Genomic DNA, 13511 nt, shown 5'->3' with positions numbered 1-13511 from the left:
AGAGTTATTTAAAAAAAAAAAAATACATGGCTACATTAAAATAACAGGGTTATACAGTCAATTCAGGTAGAATGTACAATTTACTTTTAATAAACTTGCAGTTAAAGCAAAAGAACAGACACTCATGCTGATAAAAATCAATGACTACAAATAGTGTATCTTTATGAAAAATGTAAAACAAAAAAAAGAAAGCCTACATTTAGCCTATAATAGTAATTAACCCAGCCAGGGCATTATTGGCCAGTAATGCCCTGTTTTTTGAGTATTATTACGTAATGAAGGGTATATTTTTTAGTACTTGTTGCTTTTTGTACATACATACATACATACATACATACATACATACATACATACCACTGGGAACATGTCTAGTACATGTGTAGGTGTGCACACAGGTTTTTTTTTTTGGCGCCAGAGTTTGGTAGGTAGGGGTTGTCACAGCACTCTACATCCTCACCTCCCCCTCAGCGACTGTCAGGGTGTACTAATGAGACACTCAAACTCCTCCCCTGAGAGCCACAAGTAAGCTGCACAGTGCCAGAGGGCTTCCCCTTTGCTCCCCAGCCAGAGTAAGTGGCGCAGTGTAGACTGACCTGTCAGCTTCTGCTGCGGCCAGCATCAGCACCCAATAATGCTTTTCAGTCATGCTAGCGGTGCGGTGGTGACCGGCCAGTCTGCACTGCAAGGAGCACAGAAGCAATGACAAACTGCAAGAGCCTAATATTTTTCCATTCCTGGTAAAGATTATAGCTTGTGTTATTTATCGAGTCACATTTGAGATATGGTAATGAAATACTCAGAGAAGCACATACAACAATGTAAATATAAAGGAAATATATATCTTTTACGTTTGTAAACTATTTTATTTATAGACACGTTGTTAATTCATACTACTTTTGTAATTATGTAAGCCAACAATTCTGCCACTATTAGCCAATCCAATAAAGCAGAGATTTCAGATAAAAATAGACCACCACCACCCGACCAAATGAAAATAAAAATCCAATACATTTTTCAAAAGAAATAAAAGCCATAAAAAAGTTTTACATTGAGTGTGATCTAATCCCAAAACATGGATCACTGCACAGAGCATCCTACTGAGTGGGACTGCCTCGAAGAACATTGTGTACATAGCAAAAGTCTTATAGTAGATTAGGACTTTAAAATCAAGAGCATAAGAAGCACAATCAAGAGACTCATACAAGAGTGCTTGTTTGTATAGAGTGTTCTACAGGCATACCCCGCTTTAACATACGCAATGGGACCGGAGCATGTATGTAAAGTGAAAATGTACTTAAAGTGAAGCACTACTTTTTTTCCACTTTACGATGCATGCACTGTACTGCAAGCCTCATATACATGCATAACTGATGTAAATAAGGCATTTGTAACCAAAATAAATACAGTAGGCTTTATTCAAATAAAATGAATGGGAGCAAGCAAATAGGTGAGAGGCGCGCACGCGGGTCAGTACTGTATAGCAACTCTCCTTCTCGCAGTCACGCGCTCCTTCTCGCAGTCTCTCTCTCTGTCTCACTCAGACTCTCTCACTCACTCAGTCTCTCTCTCTCTCTCACTCAGTCTCTCTCTCTCTCACTCAGTCTCACTCAGTCTCTCTCTCTCTCTCTCTCTCTCTCTCACGTCTCTCTCACTCACTCACTCAGTCTCTCTCTCACTCACTCACTCAGTCTCTCTCTCTCACACTCACTCAGTCTCTCTCACTCACTCAGTCTCTCTCTCTCACTCACTCAGTCTCTCTCTCACTCACTCAGTCTCTCTCTCACTCACTCAGTCTCTCTCTCACTCACTCAGTCTCTCTCTCACTCACTCAGTCTCTCTCTCACTCAGTCTCTCTCTCACTCACTCAGTCTCTCACTCACTCACTCAGTCTCTCACTCACTCAGTCTCTCTCTCTCTCACTCAGTCTCTCTCACTCACTCAGTCTCTCACTCACTCAGTCTCTCTCTCACTCAGTCTCTCTCACTCACTCAGTCTCTCTCTCACTCACTCACTCAGTCTCTCTCTCACTCACTCACTCAGTCTCTCTCTCACTCACTCACTCAGTCTCTCTCTCACTCACTCACTCAGTCTCTCTCTCACTCACTCAGTCTCTCTCTCACTCACTCAGTCTCTCTCTCACTCACTCACTCAGTCTCTCTCTCACTCACTCACTCAGTCTCTCTCTCACTCACTCACTCAGTCTCTCTCACTCAGTCACACACAGTCACTCAGTCACACACAGTCACACACAGTCACACACAGTCACACACAGTCACACACAGTCACTCAGACACACACAGTCACACACAGTCACACACACACACACACACACACACACACACACACACACACACACACACACACACACACACACACACACACACACACACACACAGTCACTCAGACACACACACACACACACACACAGTCACTCAGACACACACACACAGACACACACACACACACACAGATTGCAGCAGACGATCTTCACCTCCCCCTCACTGTTGCTCGTAGTTCACATTACATGCAAAGTTTTGCAGCATACAGGAGCGAGCTCTGAGGAGGGAGGAGGGGGGATGAAGCAGAATCACGGGCTGCAGTAAGTGCGGGCGGAATTGCTGGTTAAGCTGCTGATTTATGGAGCTTGGGTGCCGGAGGAACAGAGACAGATAGGAGGGGGAACGAAGACAGATCGGAGGGGGAACGGAGACAGATGGGAGGGCAGAGGGAACAGGAAGATCGAGCATGAAGGAGGTTGCAGGAGTGTTGAGGTGTGCACGCCGCCCCCTGGTGTCCGTACTCGCGAAGCACGCGTACGTACACAGGGGGTAAGGTGCAACAAAAAAAAATGTACGTACTAGTGAGTGTACGTAAAGCGAGTGTATGTAAAACGGGTATGCCTGTATAGTGTTCGTTTTTGGATTTTTCTAATACTAAAGAGAAAATATAGGTTAAAAAAAAGGAATCTTTTACACGATTTAGTCTGGTTAAAAATCAAATATTGTAAAAGGATTTAAAAAAAAAAAAAAAAAAACCACACGACTTGACAGAAGATGTAGACCATGCAAGAGATGCATAATACCGATAGTCAATACTGATTATTAGGCGTGTTAAAAAGAAAAAGGTTCAATACAGAGAGCAAATAAGAGGGGTGACAGTGGACATCACTGTCTCGTACCACTTTTAATTTTAAGTGTATCTGATGGATGACCCTGATGAACCACTTTAGCTGTAGGGTTAGAATAGAACGAAAAGATTGCTTTATTTAGTTTATTTCCAAATCTAAATTTAACATCATAACTTGTATTTTATCATTATTGGCTATATCTAACAGATCAATGACTCGTCGGGTGTTATCCGCTGCTTGCCTGTTTTTAATGAAGCCTACTTGATCTGGATGTATTAGTTTAGGTAGGATGTGACAATCTATTGGCCAACAATTTAGCATAAATTTTGACGTCTGTGTTAATCAAAGAAATTGGTCTATAATTCTTGCAATCTAGCGGATCTCTATCTGGCTTATGTATGATAGAAATGGATGCTTGGAGCATTTGTTCCGGAAATGTGGCTCTATTTAGAACCGCATTAAACATTTTGAAGTAGACATGGGGCAATATTTTTACAGAATTTCTAATAATAGAGACCTGAAAAGCCATCAGGACCTGGAGATTTTGACGGCTTCAGTTCCCCAATAACCTCTGTCAGTTCTTCTATTGTAAAATCTGCTTCTAAAGATTCTCTGTTCAATCTGCTTAATCTTGGTAGGCCTGCACTCTTTAGGAATTCCTTTAAAGCTGTTTGTTCTAGGATTGTGTGCCACTTTATCTCCGCTGTATAGATTTTCATAAAAAGATTTAAATTCGTTTACTATTAATTTTGGGTTGGTCGTGATCGTACCTTTTTGTGTACGGATTGCTTGAATTTTAAAATTTTGATGATTATTTCTTAATTTATGTGCTAACATAGTATCTGGTCTGTTTGCTTTTTCATAAAACTTCCTTTTTGACCAACTTAAGGATTTTTCAGCCTGGGAGGTTAGTAACATTCAATTCAGTCCTAGTATCTCTTATCTCTTGTAACATCCCGGGATCTAAATGTTTCTTATTGTTATCTGAAAGATTCTTTAATTTATCCCTTAAAATACCAATTTTTTTATTCCTCTCTCTTTTTCGTCTAGCAGCTACTCCAATAAAAATCACTCTCAATGTTGCTTTATGTGCCTCCCATAATGTAAACTGGGAACTAACCGATCCATAATTTGTCTGAAAGTATAGGTCTATTTCGTGCGCCATGTTCTGGCAAACACCTGGAATATTCAAAATAGATTAATTTAATTTCCAATTTGCTCCCGGTCTATCTTGATGAAAATGTTCGCACATGTTGTGGTCTTGTCCTCGGATAGTCCCATTATGGACACAAATTAGACATTGGCTTCAGAGGATTTTTGACCTCACTATTCCTCCGGATCCATGACTATTCCTTTTGAATAGACCTTGGCCAGGCCTTTCCAAAACAGGTAACAAATTGATTATGCATTTAGCAACAGCCACGAGGTGCGAGATCGCGATACTGTGGAAACAAGCAGAGATTCCAAATATCCCCCAGATTAGGATGTGGTAGATTTGCCAGATGGAAAAATTAACGACTTTGGTTAATGACACTGGCGCAAAATTTATAAAAAAGTCTGGATGCCGTGGTTGGCCCAGACAGACATCCCAGGAGTAGAGAGAACCACAATCTGGCAATGATGGAGATAAATGCATTCTCTTTTGAAGTATGGGTAAGAATATGAGTAAGAATGAGCTATAGGTCACGTTTTAATAAGACTAACCAGAAATAATTGACAAATAATAAGAACGTTAGTCATCTACACAATAATTGAAGAAAGTTCCCATAGGAGTAATAGCAAAATAACAGAAGCAGAGTTCTCACATCTGTTATCCCCCTCCTCCCCCCCTCCTTTTTTTGTTGTGTCTTTTGTTTTGTTTTTGCTTGTTTACAAACAGATAACATGTTACAATTTTGTTAAGAATATTTTTTTATTCCACGTTTGAAAGTTCTAAATATGCAATGTTTTATTTGATATGAAAAAATTCAATAAACATAGGAGAGATGCTCTAATACAGAGATAGATGGGGAAGGGTGGATTGACGTCATAGGGGGCGACACCTCAGTTTCGGGAACACGGCCAGTATACTGGTGTTGCAACACCACACTTTCCACTTATATCCTATGGCTACTGGGTGATCTACATACCGTGTATACGAAACAATAGCCTGTAATCTGTTTTGGTCCGCTGTGACCTCTAAGTGGAATTTGCACAAACCTGGTTATTTTGCATCCTAGGTCCGCCGAGACCAAATGTGTCTGCGTCTTGGATATCCTTATACTACCCCACAAATGCATCTAGTGGGGCTCATTCTGACCTGACATATAAACACTATACTGTATTACTGTGCTATTTACCATCTTTGGTCTCTGTGAGATATTAGGTTATCTACTATGAATATACCTCTCCTATGATTTTTGATATCTGTGGATATACCCTATTATAGGGATACTGTGTACATATATTTAATTGTGTCTATATCTTGTGATTCCATCTTACTTCTATGGTAAATCTATTTTGATATTTACATCTGGTAAACAGCTATTTATATATGGAATCAGTTACACATGGATAAAGGAGGGATCAAAATACCTTCTATGTGACCAATATATGTCAATTTCCACTGTATGATCATAATATAGGATTTAGAGAAAACAGATGCGCATAACCTAGTTTGTTTGCTACAAAAGGCAACTATTTACTGCCTATTGAGCCGTAATACACTTATTCCATATATATATGCATTACTAGAAATTACACTGAGCTGTCTGAGTGGATCTAAAAGAAATACAGACACATATTAATGTGATTCATAGTCTGAAATATAAAATATAGAGTCTCCAAAACACTCCACCCCTAAAGAAAATTCTTTTAAACATTTATCACTGTAAATATTTCACTGAGTCACAGATTATTGTTTTTTAATGTAATAAAATGTTATTATTTTTGTTTTTAACTGAAAATACCGATTCAATAGCAATTAATGGCAATTATAGCACACTTGTTTTGCTAGGACAATTTTGTCCTATATCTGTAAAAATCATATAATATAGAGTGCAATAAGAGGAATCTTTTTTATCCCCTTGGATAATTTTTGTGTTATAAAAATTTGAAGTTGGAAAAAAAAAACAAAAAAAAAAAACAAAAAAAAACAACAAACCAGCAGGACATCAGATCAAATAAAGTATTTTGGGACAGTTTGCAAATGGAACTTGAATAGGAGAGATGCTCTAATACAGAGATAGATGGGGAACGGTGGATTGTTTCTTCATGGCTAATGAAGTCTTGGAATATAGTATCGCTTGTATAAAAAAAACAAACAAAAAAAAAAATAAAGTTGTTGAAAGATTGTGTTCATCCACGGTAGCTAAACCTTACGTTGCTCACGAAGGAGAGAAGGAGAGAAAGATTACTGGGTGGAATTTCAAACTAGTTGTCTGCTCGGAGGGGTCAGCCACATTAAAAGGAGTTAATAAACAAGGGGGATACTTCAGAGTGTTCTATGTCCACCCTCATATGTATAGGCAAGTTGCAGGAGGATCTGGCTTCATTGCAAGACCTGGTAGAATTTAGTTAGGTTGGGAAGGGCCAGGCCTCCTTTGACCAAAGCTCTGTAAAGTATCGATCTTTTAAATCCCCACCCTGGTGGGCCATCTTGGGATTTATTTGCACCCAATATATTTACGTTTATGATAGATATATAGCTATATGCACCATTAACGCCATTGATAACACTTTGCCGACATAACCCCTCCACTCCCGCTCCTTATCTGTATTGGCCCTCTAATAATACAGAGTGGAATAAGAGTAAATAAAAGAATTGGTTAACAAACACTTCCCCATTAAAAAGGCCGCTGGGAAAAGCAATTTGTAATTCATTATCGAAGAAACAAAAAGCAGCCAGTTAGATTTGTTTGAGGAAGCCAATTAGACCATTATATTATTTACAAACGGTTGTATGTCACAGAATGAGCAAACAACCTGTGTACACGAGCGCTCGCTCTTCTTTACTAGGTGTGTCTCCAAATACACCTTTATACACTTGTACAGAGACCTTTGCACAGAAAGGAGCACCCGAGATATGCCAATATAGGTCTGCAAATGATATAAAATTGGCATATAGCCCAGGTATGCTCCTTTTTGTCACTGGTATCTCGACGTGTCTTATAAAGGTCGTATTTGAGGTGGTATATATTATATATAGCACTTGGTACTCTAGTAAAAAAAGAGTCTCAAAGTTTGTTAAGTGAACTCTGGTGGAGAAAGTGAATGCTTTCACAAACGTTTGCAAATTTGCGAAGAAACACAAAAAGTTAGTATGAAAATTCACCGGCCCAACTGACAAGTACGTCCGTCTCTAGATGTGGGCACGATTAATCTGGTGATTATGGGGAGAGATGTATGGAGTATTTTATCCTCTGAATAAATTGGAAATGTAAAAATTCTATATTAAAAAAAAAAACCACACACACACCACAATCTAGGATGCGCTTTCCAACTACTCGAAGAAAAAAAAAAAAATCTCTGACGTGAAAAATGGGTGGACTGGCCATGCCTCTAGTATATTTTACAGATGAAACAGTTCTAACGGGTTATAAAAGTTGTTTGAGTGAACCCTACAAGTTCAGGGAGTAAGTGGATCTAAGATTTTCTCTTCCCTTAAAGGAGCTGTTGCTAAACTCACTGGTAATGTATAGGTTTTTTTTTGCTTTACTCATTTTTCTTTTACAAACTGTCTGACCCTACACTGTACGTCATTGTGATATTACATGTATAATTTAGCAAGTGCAGTCTTTGGGCTCTAATTGAACCGAGTACCTTTTGAAGAGATTGCCCTCATTTTCAACCATGTTTATTTGTATATTTTTCCTAATAAAACAGAGGTCCTTGGACTCCTGAGGTTAAGCCCTTAAATTAATCCTGGGGGTAGTAGTGTAATTGGGATGTAGTGGCCTATAGTAATTGTAGTGGCAATTTGTAGTGCCCTATAGGGAGGCAAGCAAGGCCTGGGTTACTAGTTGTTAACCACTTTCACATACAGGCGGGTAAGAGTGTATGGGCAAATGAAATATCTTCAAGTACACTGCATAGAATAATCTAGAATTTAACATAAAAATGTATGGAGTCCTAAAATACATCATTTATTCTCACATTGCAAAAAAACACACGGTATTGCTGCCCATTAATATGTTACCGTGCCCACTCACTGACTTGCAGCCACTGATTGTTACCTGACCCAAACCCCTTTTCTCTCTGATCTTGTCCTCTAAACCCTCACTTGACTCCCCCAAACTATGGTTCAAGACTTATCTATATTTAAAAATTCAGATCCAGTTTTCAAACATTAGCACAAAAATAAATAAATGTAGTTAAGGTAATTGAAAAACAATTCTGCCATTTCATATCACACTAATCCTGACAACCTCACCTTTATCAGGTCTATGTTAAACATAATTAGCATAGGTTATACACATGTACATGACTAAGTGTGTTCACAAATAGTTTTTTCTTTTATCATCTATAACTACATTGCTGCAACTATTTTGTGTTCATTTGTTCTTATTTTCTATGTAATAATGTTTATGTAGCTACTGTACCCCATTGTGCGATACTGCAGAGAATGTGTTCGCACTTTGCAAATAAAAAATAAAGTTGCAGGCTTCTGTAAGAACAAATAAAAAAAACATAAAAACAAAAAAAAAAAAAAAACTTAAATAGTTTGCTTTAGTTACTGCAAAAGAAAGAATTGTGAAATATGTCTTCAGAGATTTACAACTGTTGCATGTTTGAGATAAAAGGAAGACGAGATCTTTCATTGCCAGACACCAGAGCACACTTCTCCACATCAGCAGGAACAAGGGCAGGTCTCACATTATCAACAGCTCAAGAACAAACCAGCCAGCAGGAAGTGCTACCATGACAACCCAAACCAGACTGTTATCTGAGATCATAGCTAGACTTGCAACTGTACACTAACTATTTAGGCGGTGAGGGTTTCACAGCCTCCACAGCTGAAAAGGAAACTCTTCCATATTTGGAACCATTGGTGTTCAAGACATAAGTGTTAAATTAGTAATGAGTCGTCATACATTTCAAATATTTAACACAATACAATAATTCAAGTTAACAGGAATGTGTGCAAAATATTTATTCCATTGGTTGCCCCGTATCACCATAACAAATTACACAACTTCCTATACCACCAACTATTTATAAGTGCTTCAATGTATCTATTTACCCACATCTAAAACATGTCTATAGCCAATTTCCCCCCTCCTCGCTTGTGTCACCCTCTCACTCACAGCTACTTGAGACTCAGAAGCAAAATGGATGGTCACCGCTTTATAGGATAGTAGCCGAGAATACCCGGGGTTGCTGGGGAATTCTAAGAAACCAACGTAATCCCTCACCCCCTTCATCCCTCTCCCTCCCATACCTTTAATACCTTATGATGTCCCCAATTTTTTCCACCTATCTTCTAAAGCAGTCTTAATTTCTCCTCGTGCCAACTGACATCCTCTGTCCGCTTTCTGTGTAAACTTTCTAGATATCTGACTCTTATGATGTCACTAGCCAGATACATAGCCTACCAGGTACAACACCCAAGTGGCTGACTTGCTTGGAGAAATTGTAATAGCTCATGCAACCCATTTGAAGTGTTTGAAAGGATCCGAACTATGACAATCTGCTGTATTTTGATACTATGTAATCCTTCCAAGTTTGGTTGTTCTTGGTCTTACAGTTTGGACGTGCATAATAAGACACACAAACATTCTGAAATATATATAAGATTGTGCACCAATGAAACTTGTGTGACACACACTGAGGGGGAAAAAACCCACACTCTTAATGTTCAGAAAGGGAGGACACCAGTCTCAAACAAATACATATTTGTATTTCAGCGTACATATATAAATAAAGTGACACTTGCAATTATATTGAAAAAAAAAAAAACTTGCATAGCAGGTGCAACACATCAGGAAAGGTTAGTTAGACTCGACAAAGGTCCACAGCCCAAAACATCGAATCTCTTGGAGAGAGTGTGGCAGCTACGCAAGTTTTTTTTCTTCCTGTTTTTGTATTCAGTATTTTGATGCCTTTAATTGCAATTGTCATTTTATTTGTATATATACACGCTGAAATACGTATTTGTATTTGTTTGAGACTGGTGTCCTCCCTTTCTTAACATTAAGATTGAGTGTTTTTCCCACCTCATCTATATCTATATTTATTTTGGATTCTTGGAAGGAAGTTTCCCTTAGGGGGTGTTGAGACTACCAATCCATAGTGCACATAGTTAAAGTTATTTTTTGCATACACACACACACCACACACAACTATAGCATTTTTTATATATACCTGTGAGTTTCAATACCAACAAGGGAGTGTGCTTATCTAATTAACTACACAAGTCATGACCTGCATCATAATGTTCACCTAGCCAGATACTTTTGACAATATTGATCTATGGTATATTTAACCTCTTCAATCCAGGGTTTTCCAGTACTGCAGTATTGGAGAACGGTTTACCATTTTAATAAAGATGTGTGGTGGGGAGGATGGGATCCCTCATCACAGCTTGGAATAATTATAGGCACTGGATTTCTGCGTAACCATTAAATGTGAATATAACACACACACACACACACACACACACACACACACACACACACACACACACACACACACACACACACACACACACACACACACACACACACACACACACACACACACACACACACACACACACACACACACACACACACACACACACACACACACACACACACACACACTTTATAAAAGAGGTTGTTGATTGACTATGTTTGAAAATCTTCTTTAGATAAACAATAACACATTTCAATAGAATATAGGTTGAATATAAAAAGGAAATTAACACTATGCATAAATATCACACAGTGTAGATAAAAGGACTGTTAATTTGCACTGTCAAAAGAGTAGATATATCTATATAATATATTTTTAACTATTGAGATATCTCCAACTACTTTATGTGGAACAGCTCCTTTAAGGTGAGCTGTGCTTGTAGCAGTCTGTTCTTCCCTTCAATATATATCTGCTCCACAAAGAGGACTTTCACTTGTTTAAATATTAATGTCAGGCAATAAGAAAGAGTGCAATGGATTCTCTAGCTTTTTACGCACACAGAATGCAGACAGAACTTTTTTCCTTACCTTTCCGTGACTTCGCTCAACTTTTCGAAAACATTTATTTAGGGAAAGGTTGTGTCGGACAGAGTTCTTCCAGCCAGTGGGGGCAGTGGAAAAATAAGGAAATCGGTCAAGGATCCAACTGTAGATCTCTTTGACAGGCAGACATTTGTTGGGAGAGTGTTCAATCGCCATGTAAATGAGAAGGCTGAACGAATAAGGAGGTTTGGAAGAGGCAGACTTCTTTTCTGGATTTTGACAGCCCGATGGGGAATTGTCACCTTCAATATCATACAGGGGGCTACCAGCTGCAAGACCCTCGCTCCCAAGGCTGAAGTTAAGCAGATTTGTACTCTCATGAAGCCAATTTAAGTTTGTCAGTTCTTCATCTGTTGAGACACAGTTCACTGCAGAGGCCTTTGGTCTGGCTGCACCAACCTCTTCTGGCAGGCTACCCATTCTGTCAATCTGACTTAATCCTGCAACTTTCTCCGCTCCTGGGGTTTCTGCGTTCTTATCTGGAGTCATTCCAGTTACCGGACCCATTTAATCCAATTGTTCTGTAACAAATTAATAGGAAACAATGTTTTATGTTAATCCTCAAATCATCTAATTCCAAAAGTCAACACATCAGGCAAGGAAGATTAAAAAATAAAAAAAAAAGAGACCCATGTTAACAGTCAATGCTAGCATCTGGAGATAATTTTTTTACCATTTTGAAAATGTTTTTGTAAACTATGAAGGTGAATAGGGAGGGATAAAAATAATAATATGAATGAGGAAGGAGAGGATGAGGGTGGACATAGAACTGTATAAGCATTGTAGTATTTGATCGTAAATGTAAAATACAGTTAAGTGCATATAAAAAATATATACACATCAGGAAGACTTATGTATGCCTCGCATAATTCATATTCTGGACTACTGTGCATTCTTTTCAAACACTTTGGGACAAAATAAATAAATAGTAAACAAATCCCTCATCTTAACAAAAATACCGCTATCCTTTTAGATCTAAATAGATAAAAAAATATTTGTGTTGCCGATGTTAGAAATAAGTTTGGGACTCCTTTTGCAATATGTAAATGTCCTTTAAATCTGTACATATTTCAAAAACTTGCCCAAGCATCACACTATAGCAGAAGGTAGTATAATATCCATCATTTTGTTGACCTAGTGCAGTGTTTCCCAAATGGGGTTCCACCTACAGACTGACTGTGCCGGCTTTCCCTAGCACGCTGCCACGGCTTTCCCCCTCAAACCCCCCCACTGAGCCCAATCTCTGGTCAGGACTGCAGGAGCGCGCTCTAGCTGTGCAGCACTTCCGGTGCCTGCTAGAGCGCGTGTGGAGTGCAGGCCTGACCGCCGCCACTTCCCTTCAACCCCCTCGCCACCAGGACTGCTGCGCTTCCGTCACCAACTCCCCCCGAGCACCGCTTCCCTCACACACCCCCCTGCCGCCAGCACCACCACCGCAGGCACCCACAGGGCAGGATACCAGCCTCTCCTCCCACCTGAGGTAGGCTGTGGGAGATAGATATAGGCAGCGGGGGTCTTTTAAAAATGTATTGGGGCAGAATTTGAAGAAAAAAAAAATATAATATATAATATATAAAATATAATAAGAACAATAGGCACTCCGTCGGGTAATTCAAGATGATGGGTGCAAATCCTGTAGAGAATAAATAGGCAATACGATACCGTGTGCGAGACGAATATCAAGAGGCAGAACTCCAATGGATGGTCAAAAAAGCTTTGTAATATCAAGACATCATAACCCGCATGTAGGACCGAAACGTTGGTTATGATGTCTTGATATTACAAAGCTTTTTTGACCATCCATTGGAGTGCTGCCTCTTGATATTCGTCTCACACACGGTATCGTATTGCATATATACACATACACACATACATATATTACACTCTGCTCATTAAAATATGACGTTTCTTGTATTTTTTTTATACTAATAAAAATAATCTGATACTATATTTATTAAAAATATAACTTTCATTAAAGGTATTTGATCTTGAACTAAGAATTTGTTTTGCCTGCCACGCATTTCTTTTATTGTTTTTCATGTGCTACGCTAAAAATATTTAATGGGTTCCATTCTGTTGTACAGAATATAAAAAGGGTTCCACGACTAAATTTAATTGTGTATGCAACCCTTTACAAAATTACAATTCAGGGAAAATAGAGTACAAATAATAGGGATAAAAGCAGTACG

The 13511-nt window shown here is 38.8% G+C and overlaps 1 protein-coding gene across 8 annotated transcripts in view; it reads right to left on the bottom strand.

Annotated features, from left to right (window-relative positions):
* Nucleotides 1–13511, bottom strand: part of FOXN2 (forkhead box N2) — a 59704-nt gene that overhangs the window by 22330 nt on the left and 23863 nt on the right. For all 8 annotated transcript variants that reach the window (XM_075595832.1, XM_075595829.1, XM_075595830.1 and 5 more), the window contains one exon: nucleotides 11308–11843. In XM_075595832.1, coding sequence (XP_075451947.1) covers nucleotides 11308–11829 — 522 coding nt within the window. In that variant the 5' untranslated portion in view covers nucleotides 11830–11843. The remainder of the gene's footprint in view (nucleotides 1–11307; nucleotides 11844–13511) is intronic.

The sequence above is a fragment of the Ascaphus truei genome, chromosome 4 (assembly GCF_040206685.1).
Source record: "Ascaphus truei isolate aAscTru1 chromosome 4, aAscTru1.hap1, whole genome shotgun sequence".
NCBI classification, from domain to species: Eukaryota; Metazoa; Chordata; class Amphibia; order Anura; family Ascaphidae; genus Ascaphus; species Ascaphus truei.
This window is presented reverse-complemented; position numbering and strand designations above follow the sequence as displayed.